At 41.4% G+C, this 26,895-nt stretch overlaps 1 protein-coding gene across 21 annotated transcripts in view; it reads left to right on the top strand.

Annotated features, from left to right (window-relative positions):
- Dpp10 (Dipeptidyl peptidase 10) overlaps positions 1-26,895 on the top strand; it is a 329,746-nt gene that overhangs the window by 275,035 nt on the left and 27,816 nt on the right. For 11 of the 21 annotated variants that reach the window (XR_015329269.1, XM_086991327.1, XM_086991323.1 and 8 more), the window contains 2 exons: positions 13,759-13,870; positions 24,172-24,365. Coding sequence is in view for 20 of the 21 variants with exons in the window: in XM_086991327.1 (XP_086847453.1) it covers positions 13,759-13,870; positions 24,172-24,365 (306 nt within the window). In the remaining variant the exon portion in view is untranslated. Of the gene's footprint in view, positions 1-13,755; positions 13,871-24,171; positions 24,366-26,895 lie in introns of all 21 variants that reach the window. The other 10 variants (XM_086991325.1, XM_086991326.1, XM_086991324.1 and 7 more) reach the window with 2 other exon arrangements.

Raw genomic sequence — 26,895 nt, forward strand, 5'->3', positions numbered from 1 at the left:
AGCAGGGACATAGGTGTATTGTCGAACGGAACAGACTTCAATGCGTCTGATTGAATGAACAAGATAGAAAGGATCTAAGAAAAAATGAAATGTAGGTTTTCTTTTAAATATATATATATATAGCCGTGAGTGTGGGATAGATATGTAAATCTATGAGGCGTACCATGCGTGTGATGCGTAGCGTTTACGTGCTTTATGCCTAACTGTTTTTATCACAATTATAGAATGAATAGATAATCATGAGCTATATCTACATTCATTAACACAATTTATGACACGACCTCCGTCCACTGATGATGAGCACCTGGGGCATTCGTAGAACCGAAAACCTAATGAACAGTCAAATCGATATACGCGCTTTGTGTCAAGTTGTAAAATCACCGCCCTTTGGCTTACCTTTCACGAGCCATTTGAATTCCCGCTTCCCTATCGTAGGTGTGCCAGCTGAGGGCGCTACCGCTGTTCTATTCGCACTCAGCGCAATTTCGAAACAATTTTCTTCCAGCTATTTAAGCAGTCACCGTAGGCGAACATACAGAAGCGTAGCAACAGGCTCATTCTGGCAGTTTGTATTAACATTAACGCTATACACTGGTAGAAAATAGGATTTAGTCTGGTGTCATCCTTTTTCTCTATGTTCTAAGTTAGCTCCAATACAAAGTTCTGTACTTTTGTGGACTATTCGTGGGCGTCTCTGAAAGTCAGGTCTAATAGTGTTCGGTGCAACCCTCTTGCCGGTACGACGCACCAGCTGTTAGTAGCAAGAGTGAACCTTATAAAACAACACTGTCAGTGGTAAGCGAGAAGAGAAGATACTTGGGCTATAAAGAGTTACGGTCCGTTGCCACAACAGCATCCATGGAACGACAACGAAAAATTCAATAAACAGGATATATACTATTAACAGCAAATTGGTGGCGGTATTAATGATTTGGCACAATTCCAGGTAAAAAAAAACACACGGAATCTAAACTCGCTGATAATTACCTAATAGCGATGAGAATAAATGCACTACAGAGTGTGATTGAGCACGGAATAAAAAATATATTACTAACTCATTTTGTTGGCCAAACGAAAAAGCGTACTCTTAACAGTGATAACAGAAGCATGCGACTTATATACATGCTTGAAGATTTTTACACTACACACAAATCTCCTGTTTCCCGTTATTTGTCGTCGAATGTCTCTACCCATGACGGTTCAAGTAGAGGGTGCCTGTTTGGTGCCCTTAGCTCGTTATGTCCTCTTCTGTATGAAGTAGATTGGCAGGCAACTGTATAACTACTGTGGCCGCATCATCGTAAGAATCTCATTATCGTCGTTCGTTTGCGTTGTACGTTACGACCGGTTAAATTCCGCCCTTTGAAAAACTAGCCGAGCAAGTGCACCGCTCCGTGCGTCTGTGCGGATCATTTTCACTGATGGAGGTAAAGGGTTAACAGGGGGAGAGCTAGAATGGCAAGAAAGAAAGTCGGCAAAGGTTCGTGCTTAAATTTGGGCTTATGCAGAGCTAAAAGCCGGGGGTGGAAAAAGATCATAGCTCACCGCAAACGGTGAAGAGTTCGGTCTCGAAATCCCAAGATCGGCTCACTTGCTAGGACGAAAATACGACGCATAGTTCCCTCAGAAAGATCGAGGCTTCGGGTGAAACATAAATTCACACAGCACAGGTATAATGTAGTGAAGACGCTATTTACTTTTACGCACACCGTCGTAAAGCTTTATATATATATATTCGAAGTAACACTTATGGGACAGATTCAATGAAACGTGTACAACACATCGGGCGACTCCACGTCACGCCGTGAAACGTCGTGTGCATATGTTTACCAGTGCGCGTAGAGTTGAATAATGGGCTAGGCAGTTCACTGTCGTGCGAAAAATGGCAGATGAGGCCATCATCTGGATGCATGTATGGACGTGACACTTCAGCTGAATATCACGTCTGCCGCTGACTGCATGCATATAGATGATGTACTTCAGTTGGTGTACGAAATGACTTCGGTAGAAAGCGGCCTGCACATGATGGAAATCGTCCGTTAGTAGACTCAGCGGTACAGGAGAGGCCTACCACGGTGACCTGTCGACGTCTGCGATAACGGCGACTCAGTCGAAGTGTTGCAGTAGCGTGAAAACAAGCGGTTTTCTATATAATGTGCAATCTTACTATTTGGAGAAGAAAAATACATATGGGGACGCATAGTAGGATGATTTCAAGCGAGGATGAGTTTTGCTTCCTATGGAATATGGGTCAAACATACATAATAAATATAGCCCGTCATAATATGTTCATAGTTTCTGAGGGCAAATGGATTATGTCGCGCTTTGCTTGGCCGGCATGTTTTATATTCTATGTGCCTATCCGGTCAGTAAAAGGGCGATTTTTTTTTAGATCTTCTATTACGATGTAATCACAAACAGGAAGTCGTTGTTTCAAATTATAAAAAGCAACATCAAGTTAAGAGTGAACAAATCGCAAGCTGATTACAGTTCCCACTTCTATAGTTGGCTTGCGCACCTCATTACCATGCATTTTCGAATTACCATACAAAATAATATTAACGAAACAGATACTGCCCATACAACGATTTGCCTGGCCTGGCACATCTACGTTATATTCGGCCAGATGTTTTGAGTCGTAGCGTTCTATGGCTTATCTCTAATACTAGACCTTGAGCGAGTGTCCTGTAACGCTTGTTCCGATAACAGACGACGTTTCATATGAAAACCGGTTCTGTCTCGCAAACAATCACGAACGGACGGCTATTGTTAACAAGGCTAAGGCGCCTTCGTACTAGAAACAAATCTAACCCAAAAGAAAAAAACGGCACACAAATTATCAATGGAATCGACGAATTTCCACCGCACGATCCAAATGGATCTGAATTTTATCCGGTTCATATGTATGCACCAGCGTATGCACAGACAGCAAATCTGTCTCAGTCAGCGTACCGAGTTTTTTTTCTATGGTATGAATGACACCCACAAGGTTCGGTGGCAAACTGGTACTTGTTCCTACCTGATCACCATGGTAATGACACAGGTTATAACTTAAGACGGCATGATGAAAGAGACACCGACAGTCGTTTTGGGATGACTTTAGCCTCGTACATGTACCACAGCCAGCAAATTTGTGGTACACAAAAAATAAAATAGCACAATTGGGTTCGCCCTAGTGAGATCACCTTTCATTGTCCCATTTCTCTCACAGTTTGCTTCTTTCTATTCACTTGTTTCGCCTGTATAACGTCTGCTGCAGCTTCGAACAAAATCGATGCCCCCTGTTATTATCCACTTCTGCTGAGATGACCAACGGAGCTATGGAGTCGATTGCCTGCTCGCATACCCCATCGGCCAATGTCCTCTGCTTGAAGCTGGGGGACGAACAAGTCTGAGCCATATTTATTGGTTAGACAAAAACCCCCTTGGAGGCATTTGCCAGCTGAACAACGCTACTAGCTGTCGCATGACTCTTCCTGTTGACAAGAAGGAGGGCCATCGAAGACAACGCCTGTGGCATTTAAAACAAATTACAATAGCGTTTAAAAATTATTAGCTTGCTGTAAACTTAGGCTCTATTTATCTCTACCCAAGAATGTCCGCTATGATGTTTTGGGTAACGAATATTTCTAGGCACCTAACTGACGATACGCAACCACTTTCATTCGGAACTGGCGGCTGTTGCACAGTGAAATTGCGATGATTCATGTGTATATATAGCAAAGAGAGGACCCGTGGCTTTTCTTGACGAAGAATGAAGAAGTAACAGAGGGTAGCGATGATAAGATATCAGATAGCAATAGGAACAAATTGCAAGTGTGCCAGCCCTGAAAAGACTGATTGTCCTTTCAAGCCAGGCGCGGCACTGAGAGTGATAAATATGTACACAATGTAATAGGGTCACGGAATGGAGGTCCTTCATACAGCTGCCTGCAAGTGGTTGAAGCAATGAAAACTGAAACTAGGATAAACCAAAATATGGACGAGCTGAATTGGATTCAGTTAAATAGCTTCCTCAGTGTAGTCCGTTGCATTCGTGACTCTATAGCTGGACACGAATGTTTTCATCTCAAAGTGGACAGAGTGGAAATAACTTACGAAACAATCTGTATTTCGACTTTTATGCAAAAATGTAGCAATTTTCTGTCGGAATTATCTGAGAACTGCCAAATGTTCTAAAAGAACACTATAGCGAGACCCGTGGATCGTCGATCTGAGCGCCGCAATTGGCAAAAATAATTTCGGGTACAATTCTTCCTTCGACCGAAATGCGGGGTCGTATTTTTAATTAGACTCATGTTTGAAGTTCGGTTCTTCTTTTCTAAACAGCTCAGGTATTGCAAGTTTGATTAGATGTAATTTGTTCACAGTCCATGGAACAATTGAGTGTGTCTGCATACCGTTAAACGGCATTCGTCCTGTTAAGGACCGATACAATAAAGCATAATATGCATAAAATAGGACGGTGTACTTATTATTATGCAGTCAACACGTCAACAAAACAGAAAATTCAATGTGGCACTGACAAGACTTTCGATGCAGCAAGCCCTATATACGAATGATAAGATTTACGTACTTACCGACGTTAGTCGGGTACTCATTATCATCATCGTTTTCAGAAAAGTCTTTGCAGAAGATCGGTAATCTTTATATAGAGAGTTATATAATCTTTAGTAAAAAATAGATAGCTCATCATACATAATGGCTATGAACCTATTTGCTATCATGCATTGTTACAAGAAAGAAAAACGTGTACGCCTTTTTCATTATTTTTCATCGTACCTGCGGGATCTTTTTAGTAAAATTCGTATAGTATTGCTAACTGATAATATTTGACAGGTTCAAGCGACTCGGTCAAACAGTGTCTAATTATAATCAGGCACTTCTAAACTCAACGCATAAACCCATCTATAAAGAGGGCAAACTGCCGAGGCCGCGAATCTGAAGAAATTTCCTTTCAGATTGATACGAACGTCCACGGCGTCCAGCTTTACCGAGGCGGTATTGGCATATGACGTAGAATTCGCGTTACGGATTTTGCATTTTGCTTCTATATATCACTGAATGCGAGTACGTTAAATACATGCAGGATTATCATCAAGCAGGGATCAGAGACAGAAATGTGTACTAAGCGATCTGTTTTATCTAAATTTGTACGAATAGAGTTGCAAAGCGCCAATAACCAAACCACTTTCTAACTAGCACCGACGCTGTTCGGACGAGCGTTACCGTCAATTGTTAAAAAAAAAACTATAAACTTTTGATAGAGGATTCCAGTTGGAGGGTGGCTCCAAAGTGCTCCCAGCTGCAGTTATGTTTATGAGCTACAAGATGGGATCAACAAGTTGGCTGTCTGTGCGCTATGATGTTCTGGTAAGGCGCCTTTAAAACGTTAAGATGCTCAGGCGGGTGCTGGCAGAAAAGGCGAAACTACTGGTGGACTTGAACATTCGTATTGTGGCACACTCTTGCTTATGCGTCTAACTAGTCTGCTTCGGGGTAATCAACAATCAGAGACGAAGTGAGAAGCCATATATTATAGTTTACGTGGGCTTAACATCAACCTGATGACAGACGATTCCAGGCTCGCTACGGTATCTACGCCAAATAGTTGTGTGTTTCCTGCAGAAGAAGGAAGAAGAACAGGGTCTTACTAACGACGGAAAGCTGTTCTTGCTCGCATGTCGTTTTCATAAAATTCCTCGTAGCAGGAAATGAAGCTAGATCTTCTAGGGGGATATTGTGAGTTGCCCGCGGAGCGCCGTGCAGAAGTAAAGGTTGCTAACATCATGTCTAACCGAATACATATGTTACATCCGATCCCCTTTAAGTATATACTCCCCCTATGTGATCTATCTATGTGAGGTGCTCGGAGCTGGTCACGGCAATTCATTTCAATAACATGGGGAGAAGAACGACTCATTCTCTTGGGAATTATTTATATGCGGAGTATTATACAATGAAACAAACAACTTATGTTTGACAACGTAAGTAATGGCTTGTTATACAAACTTGAAAGCAAATTGTACGCTGTACTGTCGACGTTCTAAGTTCGTAAGAATTTGCTATAAGTTGTGTTGTAAAAATGTATAGAAAACGTAACGCTTTTGCTGTATTTCATGCATTCATGCAAGTGCTCTTAACAGGAGCCTATCATTCTTATAGGAAATCAACGAAGATTCAGCAAACTTTGAAAAGTATATAACATAGGGATATAAACTGTTGAGATGCTCAGGAGCTGATATCATTTGTATGTAACATGAGCGAAAGCTGGCTCTCTAGATTCGACATGCCTGAGCTGAATTTGCTTCTCTCACTGTCAGCCTGAGTAAAAAGCTCTATGTTAGACTGCCGCCGTTTCTGATGAATGTTGGTCGTCTAATTGGGTGCGGGCATCTTGTCGTCTAAAAACTAAATATTCATGCAGGAGTCGTCTTCTTCCGTTTGCCTACGTCCTTTTACATAAAAATATTGTAGTTATTTATATGTAATTACGTCAACCGTTACCAATGGTCTGAGCAGCATAAATTGCTTATGTTGTGTGACTGTACAGGACGCTTCACAATGGACAATAACTGATGTTAATTCGGGCAAAACAACGTTAGTATACGGTCCATATCACTTACAAGGAAAAGAAAATCAAAAGTGCATCATTTTTATTTGCATAGTAACTACAAAATAGTCACTCCATAGCCATCCACGATAAGCGAGAATTATCTTGTTATGATTCATATGTAAAAAGCGTACGAAACCGTCAGTCAACTTTATGTCAACGCAAATTACGACTTGATGCCCATAAGGGCGCACCTTGGGGTACTTAATAAGTGATTAATTACCTCGTAGGCGTTTATACAACTGTCTCGATGGGCGGTTGTCGCACTAGCTATGACGAGCAATCTACTCGAGACTACGTGATGGAAGCATGGCTTTCTGTTTCCGACGTTACAGCGGCGATAGATGGGGCTACCGTATAGGTACCAACTAGTCTATCGTTACGGCAAGGACTAAATAGGCATGAGACAGTTACGACACGGGCAAACACGAGAGAAAACAGTTGAAAGAATGTAGATGCAATGGAGAATCGTAGTGCGGTTCGCGGGGCGTGAGTGGAAGCGTACTGACTGCGGAAATCTAGAGTATGACGTGTTTGGGGAACGTTATCCGCGCCTATGGCAAGTCAGCCTGCTGTGCCACAAGTCCGTGATGACTGACTTCGGCTGCAAGCAATGCTCCCAGTAAGAACCTTAGGACGCCAAACAATTCTTCGTAACAACAACAGCGGTGTGCGATTGTACCGTCTAGACATTATGCCGCAGACAATCTACATAGACAATCTGTAGACTGTAGACAATCTACAGACGTAACTGTCCCTGCTAGAGAACAAGAAAGAACTTGTACAGGCCCATTCAGAAGCCTGTTTCTCCTTCAGACACAGGTGTCGCCACTCATTATAGCCTAATCGTCACGCTAAATAGCCATACGGCATGTTGCCGGATAACCTTTTAGGTGAATAAAAATCATGAAACCTCTAGCACGTTCCTACAAGTCGATGTCTCTTCACTTTGGGGCACATTGTAGTATACGAAACCATTTTTGCCCGGCCTTTTTAGACATGGGAGTTCATCACTTTTCGCCATCTGAAATAGGTGGAAAAACTGGTTGATAGCTAAAGTAAAATAAGTAGTAACGCGGAAGCTTTTGTGTTGCGTATTGGGCAATAGGTGAGCGCGAGCAAACAAGGCGGGTTATAAAAAGTAACTATGAAAGAAATGATTGAATGATTCTATCGTTCAAATTGTTTATTTTGTCATGTAGTAAGTACTCGTATATTATAGCTAAATCAGTATTGTTACTCGGTTCTGTATGTTTATAGTTGCTGATCCAAGAAATATATCTGGGCAAAAAGGTGTCTTCGGAAATGTGTTAGCTTGCTATCAGCCGCAACCACACTAATTACAAAGAATGAAACTGGGAAAGCATAGGACGTGTCGTCCATGGTTCCTTTTTCCTAGATAGCCTTCTCTTTGGCAAAGACAAAACGAGAGTACGATTCGTTGTCCATATGAAAACCGAGCCTCGAGTGAGGATATCAAATATATGAGGATACTTCTTTTACCAGCTTTTGAGAATCAACAGATTCCACGTCGTTCTTCGGCATTACAAGTTACTCGCAAGTAGAAGAATCGTCTTCTACTCGACTCGACCTAAATTGATCTTCCGAAGGCAATGCTTATCGCTGGCATGTTAATGTACCAGCCCTTAAGTATCACCCTGGTTGTACCTTAAATTTTCACACAATTATAATCGAACTCGTATAACAATGTACACCATGAACTAGCGCGAACGTTTTAGCCTTTGCAAATATTATGATCGTTACTCTTTGCCGCAACATATCAACTGTTGTTTGAGCCTTCCCGTCAATGATGATGCAACAGTAAAGCCAACTATATGTGATTAACTGAAAAAAAAAAAAAAACAAAAAAGAGGAGAGATCGCCTGCCATTTGTTTGTTATTCATTTTAGAAAATAACCAAGACTTTTAGCACACACTGTGTCTAGCTTTCTTTTAGCTATACTGACCGGTTTTCCATCATATCAGAAAGATAGTCCTGGGAAATAGCTGGGCGAGATCGCAACAGGCACAAAGGAGGTACCGGTTATGTAATGTGAAATCAGGATCATCTAGATTCTAGATAGTATTTTTACACGTAGGCCATACAAACACTCCGGAAACTGGACGTTTGTCAGCTTAGCTTTAGATCGATGGTAGCTGCCAACTTCGTACTTCACCACTGATATTTTCCGTACTGCCAAGTACCTGCCGTCAGACCTTACTGTTTAAACCTGAAAGATGTGTTATTTGTGTTAATTATCGTGAGACATAAGACTATTGTAGGTTTCTTTACTAGCAACCGATAAAATATATTGATATCTATTTCTAATAACTGGTTTAATGAGCATCCACGTCTATACGATATAAGTAACTGTCACCATTATCTTCAGAGAACACCAATGATCAGTAGTAGCGTTCAGTAGCGTCTTCGGTAAATGATGGGCTGAACCGAAGGCCACTTAAATGCTAATATCACATCATGTCAATTATCTGGTAGGTATGCATTTTTTCTTCTCGTATTATCTTCTGACCTCAATTATCGGTTGGCTCAAGTCGTTTTGATCAAGATTGCCATTACCCTAGGGTCAACATGCAGTCACCTGTATTTAAGTGACTTGTCCTATTTTCCATCCTCGAATCCTTGTGGCAAGGCTTCCAAGCTCTTCATTCTCCTTTCCAAGTTCATGAAATATGCACGAAAGCTCTTGAAATCAAAGCGGCTCGTCCCGATCAATCGGTTCCGTTTCGAATTACAGCTGCAGGAGATCGCTAAAGCGTCGGTGTAAATATCTTCGAAGAAAGGCTATCTATTACAATCTGGAACAGAGGCAAAGAAGAGGTTGCGTTCAAGGCCGCCGTCAGTTCATTGAGGAGAGCCTGCGTTCACCTCTAGGAAATTACCGGCTGAAAATAAGCCAAAAGGAAGAAGGGAGACGAGCCTAGAGGTAAATTTAAGGACCATCCTTGCGACAATGTACTTGGAACAGCAGTAGCTCATTGTGTTCTTGAACGCCGAAAGTGAGACCGGTTGGTTGGCGCCAGCTGCTGAGGTATTTCAGGTTGAGGCGAGGTTGTTATAGGCACCGTAAACTGTCCTGGTCCGACCGATCTTCGTTTTTGCTCGTTTCGAGGAATAACTTGGGTAGCCCTGCGATAGACTGCTGGAGCAGTGACACAACTATTGCAGTAGTCTTTCGGAGGGTAATCTATCAACGTCGACGTATACAGTACTTACCACAGCGACGGGCAGCGGGAATGTCTGCTGAGCCTTCCGCTGCTCACGCTTCTTGCACTTGATTTAATAGTCGTTAAGGGGCTGCTAATGCTTATTGAAGAACCGCTCTTAAGGCTTATAGCCGCAGCACTGCGCGCAACAAGTTTAACTACTTATGTCTATTGAAAGAAGGTAACTATTGAATCTCCTGGTGTTATTACGATAGTTTTCTGCTAAGATTAATGAAGCACGCCACGAGCGCAAAAGACGTAGCAAATAGATAGGCAAGCTTGCACGTGTAAAGAAATATGTCTATTCTACTCACTGCAAAACTATCGTATTGCGGTCCTTGAGTGTAACGTACCTGATGGAAATCTATGTTAAAACGTGTCGTACGCTTATGATCGCCTTCGTTATGAGCACGGCATCAACAACAAAGGATAATGGGGAGTTCATAAAACTACATCATTTACATTTGTCTTTTAAAAACTAACTCCATTTTTATAACAAGCTCATGCTCTGTATTGCAACTTAAGGCAGTTTATATTACATGATGGTCTCGTATAACTTTCACAACATGTTGCGGGGCCATGTTCTCTTCCACGCGACCTTGTCACGTTTTTGCAAATGCAATTTTGGTGAATTTCACAAAAAAGTTGTGTTTATCTTAAAGACCATAAATCATAAGCGAGGATATCGATAAAAAAAAAGGAGAATAATTCGAACGAACTAAAACTTCAGCTCGTAAGTTGTATATATAATGATACGTATATATTCTTTAGCGGCTTAATCGTTGCTTGATTAAAGAGACTGTATAAAGCGCATAACAATACATGGATATAAGAACGGCTCACCTCCAAGAACATGGATTATACATTTATACGAGTACTGGCTAAATGGACTCTGTCGCAGCTCGATCAAAATTACTTGACACAAAATGTCCCGCCAAACGTTAAACAACAATAAATTGTCCTTATAAATTTGGTTTGGCCGAAAAGTCAAAAATATTAACTCGACAGTAATAACAAGTACAGAGGAATTCAAAGCAAAAACGGTTTGTTATTAAAATGTTTGTAACTTGGTAATTAACAACGTAGTCGTAAAATAGAGGTCGCCTAAAGTACGAACGAACAGTAACGCCATTCTTACGTTGACGTGATCTCGAACGTATGCATCTGGCTACAGCTCTAGCACGCTTAAAGTACTTACCATAGCCGAGTACTTGTTTTCCGGTCAGTAACAATAGGATGAAGGCTAGTTATGGGGTCGATTCAGCTAGATGTGACCTGTACGAAACAACGCCGTTATTGCGTTTGGTTATTCAAATTTATTTCAAATGATTACGATGGGATTACGTAATTTCTGCTACAAACTAGTAGAATTAGACGAAAATAGAGTATTCTTCTATTAGATACTTTTAGCAGACGAACATTTCCCTAGATAAGCTCACCCTGCATAAATAAAAAATGGCAACGGGAAAGAGTCCTTCAGATGGCCAGTAATCATGTACTGTAGCACGTCAATAGCGAACTAAATCAAAGTATGACATAGACCAGGTTCCCGGAATCGGAAATAGCCAGTCATGTTATAAATTTCCCGAACAAGTTAGTAATGACCCATCTTAAATCGACCGAAATTAGCGAGAGACCAGCACAGAGTGGCAAATTACAGTTACACTGATTGTATATATATCAATATACTTTCTCCATATGACTACCTTATACTAGTTAGTACTTTTCTAAACATTATTTTATGCGGATGAGCGAACATTTCGAGTAGAATTCGTTCGGTGCTGCAAAATATGCTCTTTGGTGGGATAGGCGGTAGTCGGCCATGCAGAGATTCGCCTACTTGTCAAACAAGCTATATATGACGACTCTGCTTGAAAATCCTTAACCGAATAGTTATCTAGACATGATTAAGCCTGGCAACGGGCTTTTGACTGACTACACGATGCTCATATACAGTCATTTTCCTTTCAATTTAGTCATTTATATTACGCCCTAGGCAATGTGCCCATCATGAATAACTATGTCGTCGTAAATGGGCTCTCCCCAATAACGTTTGCTGTGCTTCCGTCTAGCGTATCTCAAAAGACGACCTGCTTGGCGCTTCGTCCGAACCCCACTCGATTGGCAACGTTCTAAGTGTTTGGAGTAGCGTATCTGTGTGCTTAATTGCCTACAGGAAGATTTACTGTCGCCAACGTTATCATGTAGAAGGTCATGTGTTCTGAAGTATCGGGCGACCAGAACCGCCTATCTCGCATGCCGCAAACTTGCCAAGTGTAGGATTAGCGACAGTTCCACCCAGCGTTCTACCGAACTGGAATGTTTTCTATAAGAAGAATGCTTCTCAAGCCATTTAGTGTTGAAATTTACATTCAAAAGTTGGAACTCGGCGAAGACTGGAAGTTTAATAAGAAGATACGTTCATGCAGATTCGAAGCAAAATTGCTGACTGCCATTGCCAGGATGTATGAAGGAAGTAGTACCGACATTTGCTAATATGGGAACTTACTCTGCCCTGATCTATGATACGATAGTTAGGACTAATGTTTGCCATTAAATCTCTTTTTGGATGTGGATGGGAATCATTAATACGTTGTTTGGATATGCTTGAAAATCATAATTTTTTATCGACAGAAAACGTGCCCTGTAAACAGGGACATCATATGAACAAAATTCGAAGAAGCTTGTTCTGAGCGTTTATTCAGACATCGACCGCAGGTTGACGCTAATGCTTGGAGCCGAGCAAGTCGAGCGCATGATAACGCAACGTTATGGCACTTTATAATACTGTAAAATGTCGCTTGTATATATATGCATATATAGAAACTAAAAATAAATATCAAATAAGGCCTTTGGCTGACTGTAACAAGTTCCACTTCGAACTAACTTTTCTTTGAAATGGGCAACGATAGGCATAAAGCAAGTGTCCATCAAATAGCCAGCTTAAGGAGTATCAATCCGCTCACTTCAACAGAGATACTCCAAAGAGTAGGTAGATAGCAGAATACGAACAACTAAAACCCATAGATGGAGACGCGACGGCAGGTTTGTACTACGGCGGCGCTGAAAGGACACCGCCTAGTGCCCGAACTCTAGTGATCGTACTTGATAAAACGTATATATTTGCTAGGCTAACTTTACTCTGAAGGTCTAGACATGAATATTATGCTTTACGTACAGGATACTATTACCGACTTTTAGAATCTCGTGTTCAATTACTTTCTATTAAATCAACGTATTTCCTTTCCTCTCAAACCAAGCTATGTATCTTCTGGACTGCGCCTGTCAGATGCCGCAATATGCATATTCTGTGACGATTTTTTCGACGCATCGTGGATACATAACGCCTTGAGCCAGGAGGCAGCCACCTCGGCAGAGTCGGAAACTTCTGAACTCTGAGGATGGCTATTTATAAAGCTAATAAGCTATTTAAAATGCGTCTGCTTGAGGTTCTGCGAAGCCAAGAGAGTTCCGTCTCTCCGATTTCTCCGTCCTTTCGTGAGTAAAACGAAAAACTGTTAAGGAGCATCGGACGCCCCTTAGCTGCGTCCTCATTTATGTCTTACCTGCTTAAGATGGAACACGAGCTCGCAAATGTGATTACTGAATAATTCCCTGGTTTGCTGGCAGCTGAAGACACTTGGGAAGTGACGTCGTCATCTCTGCGTGTTTTTAGTGATTGAAAGACATGGGACGCTCTGCTAATAATTACTAAAATGCTCACACGAACATCACTGTAGATAGATAAACATAATAATTAGATAATCTAGATCAAGACTTGCTCTTATCATAAGGTAGTATAGTATGGTAGAATAGTGACATACGACGAGTCGCGATTCGTTGGCGATCGTCAGTAAATACTAGAAAAGGTGGAACGCGTTAAGTGAGCACCCAATGAGTGTCACCGTTTGTTTCAGGAGCTGGTGTCGTCAGCGCCCGACAGCCGAAACTACAAAGGTATCGGTATTGCACTGCTCGTCATTGTTATCGTCTGCGCGCTCATTGTCACCGCCGTCGTGCTGCTCACCCCTCGTGAGTACCAGCTTACCTCTAGAACAGTAACAACTATTTTATATACATCTACACACAGATATGATCATAAACAGATTAGGCTCGTTTGCCTGGGTCATGCATATGCAGGTGGGAGATGCAGGCTGAATGTGAGAACGGAATAAATGATAACTTTTCATCAAGTATTGTCAAGATGTGGGCGGGCAGGTTATTTTGTGAAGCGAAGTGTGAAGTCCCTGTATTGGTCAAGGGCCTAGTTTGACTATGCGACAAATTTTGTGGTGAAAAATAGTTAAAAGGATAACAATAACAATACAACAAGTTATTAACAAACTGCAACTTGAAATGACTACTCGTATGGGTGATTGTAGTTGTTATTTATATTTTTTTGGCAGCAAAGGTTACATCGGTTCATGATCAGTTCCACTATTTAGTGGTCCCGTCAAATGCACAAACACATACAGGTTAGTCAGTGAAACGCACAGGAATCGCTTGTTTGATATAGCAATCTCTATATGAAAACTTAGTATTTATCTGATATAGGCGCGACGTGCTGTAGCTTTCTTTGACGTCCTTTCCTTAGAAAAAGAAAAAAAACTGATGGAAGTGTTCAAGTAACTCAAAACGGAGGCGTCTGCAGCTTGTCTCCGTTAGATTTTTAATAGACCGACGCTACCACCACTGCTAGAATCACCACGATCCCATCAGCTATTATGAAAATATTCTGCTTCAGCCTCTTGCATGCATCCCTCCATTATAAGGTACCATCATTTTGTACATTATCATTACGAGAAAGTTCATAATCATAGCTTTCAGGGTTAGCTAGGCATGTGCCTTGACCTGAACATTGCCTTTAACCAACGAATATCAATAATGATAAGTATTATAAGTTCTTGATAGCGTATTGTTCCATGCATGTGTTATAGACAATATTAGCGAAGTAAACGTCTTTTTGTTCGATGATAAATCACTAGCGAAATAAACTTACACATATATTCCCTATTAAATTTTATATATATATACATATAGAATCAAACCTGTAACAAGTTTGCCGAATCTACTCTTGTTTCTACCTATACTTAGTTACTGTAACTTTGAAATTGCATTGTTAGCTATTATTATCTCATACCTAAAGTGAGTTTTTTTTCCCCGTAAATGAAAACACTTTTACTGCTTGCCTTTAGGTACTTTGTATAACGAAACGTTTGAATAGCGTCACTCCAGTCACCCATTTTGACACTCAGCGGCATACCTACGAATATATATCAACCAGTTTGTTCTATAAATGAATGAATGAAGTAGTCGTGGCGCACGATCGAGGATCCCTTACGGGGATCTCAGGAAAGGCGCCTGCTTGAAAGGGAATCGTAACGGTAGGGGGAAAGGCAAGGGCGCTTCAGAAAATCCTGTCCTGCTGAATAAAATTGTGCTTCTCTCTCGGCAGGCCACGTCGATGGGCAAGGTCAGACCCGGAGTAAGCTGCATAACCGTAGCCGGTCATGTAGCTGACTCTAGGCAACCGTTATTCTAGACCAGGTAGCTCAGCCGTTCGCTCTTGTTCCGATTAATTTCGTCCACCTTCTGGATTACACCGCTCCTATCTTGCGTTTTGATATCTGTAGCAGGACCGTGTTGTAGACAGGCTATGGGCAAAGCTTCGAAAACAGCAGCCCCAGTGCATGGTATACTACCCACATCGCCAAGTACAGTACAATCTGCAACATGCTCTCTATAGCGATTTACTTTGTCCACAGTGTTACCTTTCTGGTCTTTAAATGCTACACCTTTATAAGCTTAACATCAGAATAACCACTACTACCACCGAAGGTCAGCACTAGTTCAATATGTCGATAATAGCAAACACATCACAAAAGTGGATATTCGATGGAAAATGCTGAGTGTCAAAGACGCAGCCGCAACAATTGTAAATGCTACAGGTCAACTATTGATTGACGCATCAGGCACAATTCTAGCGAGTATCTATCTATCTATCTCTAGCCGAAGTAAGAAATAGAATCTGGCACTGTTTCAACGAATGTACAAGTTACAATTCATACTTGGTTAGGTTCTTACTAACCCTTATCATGTCACGTAGTGACTGGATGTTCCCGTAATTATTATACGGCAACGGTGCACGTAAGAATAGTGCCGGTACGCATGCGAATAAAGGCAATAAATTAAGGACAATTCACCAAACTATATGGTAAAAATAATAATCAGCATATCTATTTTACGGGCGATATGCAGACGTAAATATTGAGTACCGCTACGAGCTACACCTATCTACGTATAGGCAGATATCATCAATATGTAGCATTAGGTTATAAAGTACAGTTTAGCTTCTCACCGTTATTTCATGTTAGGCCTTATACGGATCTAACTGCCGGGGACATGATTGAGGAGTCTACCATTGTTATGCTCGTTTTGTTACGGTATACGGAGAATTACAGTAACTTTACACTGTGCATAGAATGCGTCTGATACAACTGGGAATTCACGTTTAGCCCACTTTGTTGAAGTTATTCAGTGGCCTGAGTTTGAACGTCGATTCCTAGCGTGGTTCGGTTGTTCCCAGATCAGACAGCCTGCGGGCAGTCACAGGACTTGTAGTTAATGAATCCACATGTTTCGACCTGCATCTCAGAGCTTTGAATGAAAATGACTTTAACCTAAACCTATTTTACAGATTGTTCGAAGACTGTGCCTGTTAGAAAAAAAAATCAGACATCAGCAATGAATGCAGGGGTAATCTATGGGCCTTTTTATTTCACAAAAAATAATGCTTTTTTTTCTGCGCTGTCCTTTTTATCCTTCTCCCGGTTAGATACGGGGCCAAAATCTGCGTTGTAAATTGAGTTAAAGAATATTCAACGGCGCTCACTATGTCTCCTCCGTTAGCACCGAATAACATCACACACACAAGAAACCTATTCCGAAGTTCTCCCTCTGAGCAAGAAAACCAAGGCTAATTTAGTTATCCACCCATCTGAGGCAAGAGCTCGGAAACCATTCTTAAAAGTATTGTCAAGTTGTACAAAGTAATTCGTGTAAAAAATTAAATTCGCTCTATATTATTAAAAATTAAATAAGCTCTATATTATAGAAGTTCATCGTCTGAGGTACAAAATCAGCGTAACTTGACGATATATCTATTTATTCTTACGCAAATTGTTCTGCGTAGCAAGCGGTCAGCCAATGTACTAATGTGAATTTATATGCGAATTATAAAGGATCCGGGCGTCGATCAAACAGGTCCAGAGGAAAGACAATACCCCAACTTATATTTTGAAATGGTCGTTCCTATAAGTATAGGTGACATTCGTGTTTAGTTGAATTCATGAGTAAATGATACGCTACATTAAACTGAACACTCTGCTCGCAGTTCTTTCTTGACGTACTCAGAAAAATGTGACAAAAAGGCGGGTTCAACTTAAAAAATCGTACATTATTGTGTAAGAAACCCTTATCAGTAGAACTGTGTTTACGCTTTAATTTAAGGGATGTGTTACATCAATAAAATCTTGTTTCTGTCAATGTATCCACACTGGGCTCCAAAGGTTGAAGATGTGAAGGTAATAAATAAAATAGCGGTTTAAGGTTATAAGGTATAGATGTTCGTATACGAAGCTGCACGGATGCCGGATAACGCGGAAACTGACAGTAACGTATTCCCGTTTGAAGACGGCTGAACTATATCCAGGATGAAACGTCTAGATCAAAGGAGTTTAAGCTGGATATTTTAGCTTAAACTCATTATCTACAAAAAATATCACCTATTTGACAGCTACTTACAAGCACATCTATTACCATACAGATAGATACGGTACTGCTATCTTGCCTATACGTATCTTCGTTATGCTTGTTAGAATTTAGCATTTGTCCTGTGAATGAAAACCTTTTAAATAGATGCATCGATAAAGTTTATCTCTTTTCATTTGACAAATCGTTGCTTGTTCTACTAAAAAAAACATAATGGAAAACTGTCATTTTTGCAAATCGTATAAAAGATACTTCATTCCTATCCACTGATCTCTGTCTTGTCGCCTCGAAGAATTAATGAGGGATTTAGCTCGGTGAGAATCACAATTGGATTTCGCCTGTCGAGGGAGCTTTCCTGGAGGCGAGTCATTTAGATGGGTCGCATGGCACCGGACTGTCACACCGTTGGCGAAGACTCTTGTGAAACGCTGCCTCATCAACGGGATGCTATAGAGTTTTAATGTTTTTGACTCACTATCAGCTACAGTGTACAGCATGCTGACCTTTTAATAACTCTGTGAGCCGTGTAAAATCAGGCAAATCTTTCCTCCAACAAATTCTCTGTGGGAGCTGATCCGTAGCGAACACTTCAATCGGCACTAGATCGGGCAGTTACCAGCATTCTGACTGCCTAGTAAGCGACAGGAAAACAAACAGAGAGGCCTTTCACAAAAGAATACTCTTCTCAACACATGGATCTTGTTGGAAGGTCAACCATAGCTGACACTTGTTAAGTATACTAAGAATCACTTTCGGCGTGAGTACTGACATGATTTGCAAATAAGTATTTCGACACGCAGAAAGCAAGCATCCTTACTTGTGATCTATTGTAATGTAGCAAGGCTTAACAGCTATATTCGGCGTAAAACTCCGAATGTTTAGTTGTGTTTCAGGCGAAAACCGCGATTCTGTTTTGTTAACACTGGCCATTAATACGATAAACACCCTTGTACGAGAAATTTTCAGGCCATGGGTTTGTAGTTACCCTCGTTTTCCCATAAGGATCGTCCGGAGGTTTCGTTCTAATTATTTCTTTTCATGTTTTCAATTGTTGCCAAACCTTCTACTGCGGGCGATTGCCGTCCTATTGGAACCACTTCCAGTCGTCCCCTAAATCAAGACGACGTCGTCCAGTTGGATCCTTATCAGAATCTGTACGTATGGAAGATATGTCCCTTGTTGCTATTGCTTCTGTATGAAAGCCGCGAAAAACTGAAAAATGTTTTGTGGTTTTCGTCGCTAACGCACGAGGCTAGCCTACGAGCGATTGGCGTCACCGTTACAGCTTTGGCTCGTGTTAGACGCGTTATATCTATTTCATGTCCCATCCCAGCAAAACGTCAACGAGCTATAATAGCAGCAATCCAGTGCCAAAGAGATGTCGCTGCGTACGCTTCTTCTCAGGGGGAAACAAAAAGCTCAACTAGTCACTTGCAATTATGACCTCTAGATATATTGCGGTCGACGATATTCTTCGATTCGACGAAGAGATCGTAAAAACGCGAAAACGGCATCGATCGTTTCGTTTCGTACGAAATTTACTGCGCAAGCACCGAATCTTCGTCTAGCGGGAGGCCACGCCGATTACCACGGACGTAGTGCCATCACAATCGATCGAGGCAATGGCTTTAAGATATTCTAGATGCGTATCGGATTATTCAGTATCATGCACGCCTTCTATAACGTTAGATCCAAGAGCACAAGTATTTTTGATGACTATTCATATCTCTTCGTGGTGAAAGGAGACAATGGCCACGGTGTCGAAGCTATTAACGGACAAGCGTATGCGCTGAATGAATTCCTTATGAATCTTGACGCAAAGACCCAGTTTGCACGCCTTAATCGAAAGCAAAGCAAAAGCATAAGAATGCTACATAATGGAAAACATGTAAATGATGATAGTTGTGTGGTTGATACTCTCCTCACTATCACAGACTTCTAACAGATCTAGGAGAAGAGCTGTAACCAGAAAAAAGCTGCAAATGAAACACGATAGGCGTATTTCTTTATTCTCACTATTTTTTTGCTTCTTTCCACATATTCCCTCTGTGCTGTCCACATGAATGTTTTTTCCCTTCAGCTCCGTTGCCTTCGTCATTCCGCTAGCAGAGTAAATCAGTAGAAAGGCGCCTCGCTGAATGTCATCCATTCGGACGTTCCTTTTTTTCGACCGTTAAGACCGCGTTTGCTTTATAGTCGGTCAGCTGGTTATGGAATGAGTACATTAAGTAATATTATGTTGTCATTTACGACGCGGTTCTTCTACTTGCCAACAGTCTTCAAAGCCGATAGCCATTTGTTCTTTAACGCCTGGCCCAACCGCTCCGGCATTACGTAGTCTAGCAAGTTCCCTTGGTTATCGTGGCTCAACCCGTACAGTGATAGTACTGAGCAAGCCTATTTGAAACTTGTGTTAGGCTAGATAAGATAACAAGCGGCTATGCAGTTCTCTCCAACTGCACCACGGTAACTGACATGCGTCATCGTTTGAAACTGTGCCCTTTCGCGTCCATGTCGTCCGTTATAGCTCGGCCACAGAGGGACAGTGATGATTATGACGCCGATTGTTCAAGTCTTCCTTGCAGTCATCGTTGTCGATGGAAGCATCCGTGCTGTTGTTGGCGCAGAGACCTCCTGGTACTTGCCACTTTCACCACTTTCTCCCTAGCGTCGGCTGCCTGCGCCGTAGACGCAGCTGGTGAGAGCAGCTGCTAGTCATCGGTATCTCTCTCTCTCTCCACCCCCCAGACAGCGGTCCACTGGCAAAAAGGCGCCGACCGTGTGAGTTGTGTTTTTTCTTACGAAACGATTTGTCGTTCAATCAAATAAAACATACCTCCCTTTCTTGATGTGACATATGCTAACGGTTTATTGTATTCTAGTAACTTGTGTCACGGTTGCCGCATAAACGGCTATAGTGAATAGCAGTAAGCGATTGATCGCCGTAGCTAGAAGGTGTTTTCTGCATGCTTTGTATCAGCATTAAAGGCGTAACCTTAATTAGCAAAGCGACTGACGTTAGCAAAGTTTACGAACAGAATTTGTTGTACGACTCAAGCTGTAGGACGACACGGTGCCAAGAGGATACTGGCGCTTCAACAGTTGCCTGTTTGGCGGTCCTTGTTTACCGTTGACACAAGCACTGACTCCTAACAAGTTTCTCTTGAGTCTGCTCTTTTGAGATAACGCTGTCGATGTGGATCGAGTCGAATCCTCAACTGTGCGGACTGATGTCCTGGCTTTCTATTTGCTCGATACATAAGGATATCTGTAAGTGCTTAAGCATCCGTTCGTCATTCTTCAGGTAACCACAGGTATCATTTCAAATAGCGCCGGACGCGGACTCCAGCTGGTGTTCGAGTATTTAATTTATACAGAAGAATACTTATGTGCATCAAACGTGCATGTGTATCTTTGGCTCTAGGAACTTGTAGGTTTTGTGCCTACACCCACGGATTTGATAGTCCTTAACTAGAAAAAGTGATAAGAGTTAACCTCAACAGAAGCTTGCAATATCGTATGTATTGCGTCTTGGGACGAGATCTATTTAATTGTGGAGATTTTTGTCGATTCTTTATCTTTTTTATTGTTGCGAAGAAGGTGGCATGGTACTGTCGAGCTCAAAAAAATTAGCACTCCGAAGTCAGTCCCATACACTTGCTTTGCTTGTAGCAGGATCTGGGGGATCTGCCCCCTTCGACTATTCAGGTCTAATTTAATAATTAGCACTTGTTGTAATACTGCTCTGTGTAACAAAATCACGAACATTAACAAACTGATTTATGCAATATTTTAGTTTATGCTAGGGGTAGCTTATAGCGCTTGAGTGCCAGTATCATAAAGGTCGCACACCCTCAGTCCTCGCAGAGGCCACTGAGTCTTTTACTTAACATATACCTATTTGACATAGACGTCGATTCAAGCAGCCGGCTCGATCATTTTAGCCGACTAGATATCTAATTTGTTTTGCTACATATTGCAATAAACAGGTGCTCTTGTCGCACGACTGTTGCGCTACCATACCGAAGCATCTCCATCGCTAAATACTTCCGGTCTGGGTGACGCCAGCGCCCATGGGCACCTATGATGGCTCAGATGTTGTCTTGAGCCTTTTCCTTCAGTATCGACCAATGAATTTTAATATAGGCACTGAGTCTCCTATTCCCTATTCCTTTCCAGCCCGCCATCTCCGCAAACGTATGATCGCTAAACTTCTTAAATTCAGGCTCTATATCGTCGCTCTCGGATCATCGAGGTTGTCTGCTGTCGATTTTTTCCACTGCTTATTACCCATAGTACTGGTAGTTCGCTATTCGTTATTTAAGTACTTCTGTCTTTCCTATGCTGTCGCAGAACGCGGAAGTTTCTCATTAATATATTCAGTGGTTGAATTTGCCTTTGTAAGCCTGTCGCTTCAACTGGTATATTCTCTTAGATTATGAAAATGTGATACGAGTCTGCCGTAAAAATTACGAACACGTACACGTCTGCCTCTGAAACATGTGTTACTGAATTATTTGAGGGTGGATTTATTATAGGCCGGATAATTGAGTTCATTAAAGCCTTCATTACTGCTGTGCACATCTCGTTCTACTTACATTGATTTTAGAAGACTATGTGCTCCTATATGGCACATAACACTCTCATTAAGTAAATGTTGCGCATATTATATGGCAAAAATGTCTTCTTTTACTTTTTTGTTTCTCAAATAATTTCCGAAGATAAATGCTTAAAACGAAGTTAAAATGACGCTAACGAGAACAATGACAAACGGAGACGAAATTGTGATCCAAGAGCTTTCTAAGCCAAGATCATCGAGTATGTTGCGCCACAAATCTGTATCGTATCTTCATATATGCGCATGTGATTCAGCAAATCATTATGCTGCATTCTCAAAGCTTTTATTTGTTGGAACTTAATATAGCAGCAATAAGATGTCCATTCGATACTCGGCCCTTCGTTTAAAATTTTGACCTTGTATGTACCAGCAGTGGTTTTCTTATGTTAGTTCTTATGATATATACCAACCGATACATATTCCTCCAGGGAATCAATGAACCTGTAGCCTCTCTGTCCATAGCAGCAAATATAAATGGGACGGAGTGCACTGGCCTTTTGAAAGTTATCTACCGAGATTCCCTTATCAGATGGGTACAGGTAGTAATTTAGCAGAATTACTACCTGTACTTCTGATGTTTCTGCCACACTTCTACGGCCCAGCTAGTTGAGAGTAAAAAGTTCATTGTTACCGCGAAATATAAATCCAAACGACAGGTTTATTTAAATTCGTTTAAATGCCCGTATTACTACCGTTACGTGCCCCTCACACCGAGAAGGATGAGTAGCCTGAAGCAATACCAATGTAGGATAGTGCTATACATAAAAAATTTATCAGGTCGGACCGTGCAATGATTAATGCTCACTTTGCATTTTCGAGGTCGATTTTAGAGTACCGAATCAACCCGGTACATTTTGGGTTCGATTATTTATTGTCGGCAAAAATTGTCTGGCATACATAGACAGCAACTACGAGTGTACTTTTTGCTTAATTAAACGATATATTTAACTTACGCTGTCGAAGTTAGTTGTACCAAAACAAGTTAGCAACATTTCAGCTAAAAGTGCTTACCGCTTTCCGATATCGATTGGGTGACACTATCATTTGCTACACAGATCTGGTCTTCAAAGTAAAGCTGCACTACGGAGCTGGTATCGATATAGCTACCAATATCTGTTGTTGCCACCGCCGCCTTCTAATCTGATTTCAAACGAAGTGTTCCCTACCCCTTGCTGCTCCCCATCTCCAACCGTCGTCTCTGTCAAAACTTCCTGCTCCGATAGTGGAAGTAGATATCGAGAGATTTCCGAGTTAGCCCGGGCAAAGCCTGAACGCGCACTCGGCCGTATGCTCGGATGTGTGTACGCGTCACCTGTTGGTGCACTGGCCCTTCTGCCGCTATTTCTTGCCTGCATACTTACGTACGAACGTAGAGACGTATAGAATAGGAAAATAACGACATCAACGGGGTAATGTCTACTGCGGAGAAAAGAGGTCGCTTATCTAAAAAGTGGCCAACGAAAATAGTTACAATTGAAAATTCCATAACTTGCTTTATTCACACAAGTTATCAAGCGTATATCGATATAGGCTGCAGATAGAGCTCAACGTAAGATCTATGAATTGCGATCAATCGAGTATAGGTGCTTCGCCTTGGCCTCAACAAGTCGCCGTCTGTGTAGCATATGTAGTAGTAATATCAATGGTATTACCGTCAGTTTTCACCAAAAGCCATTACGATCGAAAAATATTGGCACGTCACAATGAACTGCGCACGCTTATTTATTATACTACATTATCAGGTCTGACGGCCTGACCAGTATCTGACATATCAGGTACGACGTAATCTAAATCTCCGACTAAAAAGCACGTGCCATTTTTTATACGTATGTACGAACATTATTCAAGCACCTATTAATTATTGTAACAACGCTTGATTAACATAGCCGCTAGTATCCCTCGAAAAATCGACGATAAATTCGTTTTTGTCTTTACATTGTCGTAGCGGATACCGGTCCGCGAGTGAAGAATCAGCGAATTTCGTTGGATGAGATACTTCACGGTGAGTTTCAACCGAATAGATTCAATGGATCGTGGACGTCAGATACGGTGCTCACCTTCCGTAACGGCGACGGTGCACTGGTTTCATACGACGTTTTCACGAAGAAGCTTACTAACCTCGTTATCAACACAACATTCGTAAGTAACATCTTTTTCTTACTTTCTCTCAAATCACTGCTGCCAGCTTACTAAGCATTTCGACTTTACCTATATCTGAGTAGATAATCTCTCCACGGTGAAATAAGTAGGTAACGTTTAGAATTAATGTTCACCTTATCAGCAGTTGGTTAATAACCGTATATGATTATCGCGCCTAAGTGCAATCTATAATACATTATCTTGTAAAGTGCGGACATTTCTTCATTCTTGAAAATTACCTACCAGAAGATACCTATTGTTCGTACCCTGCTTAGCTATAAGCACTAAATAAGGCTATATATAGTGTGTATATAAGATTATCTATAGTCGAACTTACGTAAATTTGGACTTAAATAACAGTGTGTGTTCGGATAACTAACGACACTACAGCCGCATTCCCATATGTCTGTTCTCATTTATCTGTCGAGAATTCAAACGCCGAACTGCCATTAAGGCATATCGAGACCGTCTGCCTTTTACTAAGCCCTTAAGCGAGAGGAGAATAGGAACAAAAATAGCGTTAGGTAACTGGATAATGTTGTGAAATGAAGACTTCTTCAGAGGACTTCAGACTCTTCAGCGCTAACTCGATGGGGTTAATGATAATATCGACACCTAAACAGGCTCGCCGGGTGTGAGGAGAGAGCAGCAACTAGTGAGGCAAGAAAACAGAGATTTCAGGATACTACAGAGTGAGTCGAGCAGACTTAGGGCATAGGTTTGGTAAGCTAGGATATCATATACGAGAGTGGATGCGATATAATCGTGATTTTTGCAGTGGGAGAAGTATCCATACTAGATGAAATGTGTATGTGGAGCAATACATAACAGAAAGACTGGCAGTATTCTCAATACCGCTATGTCGCACTGCCTTTCGTGAGTGTACTCACATATATTCCTGCGTCCTGAAGGACACAACTCTGGCCAGCTACAAGATGGCTACAATACAGTTTGAAGCGAATGTCTCCACGGATAAAATTCGGTAGCCTAGGAAAAGGCGATTGAAATGTGGAATTCTTGCACACGTCTCCTTCGATTGCTACACATAAATTATCCGTAGTTTCAGTGACTCACATAGATGTTAGATAAATGTTGCTAATTATACGCTCAACACTATGATTATAGTATTGCTCCAGTCAACAAATCCCTTTATACACTAAACACAACGTGTCTACGTCTCGTTTCACACGAAGACCATACAGTAGATTAGCAAATGAACACGCCCTGCTCCACAATTACAGGGATATTCCACTATCAACTAGAATCAATAATTATATTAATGCATATATCCATAAAATCGCGCGTGCTTTCTTTTGTCTTCTTTGATTCATCCGCAACGAATACAATTTCCAGGATTAAATGGGTAAATATTATATCATGTCACGTATATAACGGCGTCTGACGTCCTATCATAAATAATTCGCTGGCACCTCTCGAACTCACGTGTTCCTCCATGACTTGTTACTGTATAAGTGAAGAAAAATAATAGCTGCGAGGTTCCAAATTACTGTGTCACACACAACGCCATGTTGACTTCGTTAGAGGCGACGCAAATGTAATAAAGAACAGGATATAGCACGCACGGTTCTTAATGGGTCTTAAAATGTGACGAAGCCGACCGAAGAGTATGCACGCGCGCTTCTGCTTGATACATGCGTAAGTCACGGATATGTTTAAATTTCCCGTACAGGATATACGGCTATATGTCTTCAGAAAAAAAACGTGCTTATGAACTTAACATAGGTGTACTTTAGAATGTCCTATTTCAGTACTGTTTTGTCTCTTTTTCACTCGTACATACAATAATTCAAGTCGATGAGGGATAGGTCACCGGCTTGTGAGGTCTACTAATGAGAATATAGTATACAGATTAGGGATATGAGAGATATACAAGGCTACAAATCCTGCCCCTTTCGGATCGTTAATCACTATATCTTCAGATAGAACCTCGTAGTTTCTCAATATGATAAACAAGGTTTACAATTCTGGGCTGCTAATCGTAGAATTGGACAAGGCTTAATCTCGGCCGCGCCGCCATTAACCTGCACATTGCCCAACCCACCTGTAAAATAACAAATATTTGCACAACACCAAAGGGAACCACGCTGACTTTGAACGCTGTCCTGCAACACGTCGCTATGTATCCTGAATGCGGCCTGCGTATCGTAATAATAATAAAATAGAGATCTCACTTCCAGAGAGCATCTCAGATCATCGCTTGCGTATATTTAACTAGGGTGAGCAAAGGTATCACGTGACTTTTAAATTTTAAGGATTGGCAACATACGTTGAATGCAAGAGCCGCTAGCCGAATGACTGAACCCTCACCTGGTTACAATGCATTCATCGAGTAAACACAGACCTCTCGACTGTTGAAATTGGTATTTAAATGGCTCAAGTTGGCAAGTTTTTTTCTGGCTTCATCCTACAGGCTTATAGCCGAGCTATCTGGCGTACTATTTTTCTAAGTCACACTATAATCAATCTCGGATATATAGAACGATGTCTTTAACACTGCCATGAGTGTCAT

The sequence above is a fragment of the Varroa destructor genome, unplaced genomic scaffold, assembly GCF_002443255.2.
Source record: "Varroa destructor unplaced genomic scaffold, Vdes_3.0 BEIS01000005.1, whole genome shotgun sequence".
NCBI lineage: Eukaryota > Metazoa > Arthropoda > Arachnida > Mesostigmata > Varroidae > Varroa > Varroa destructor.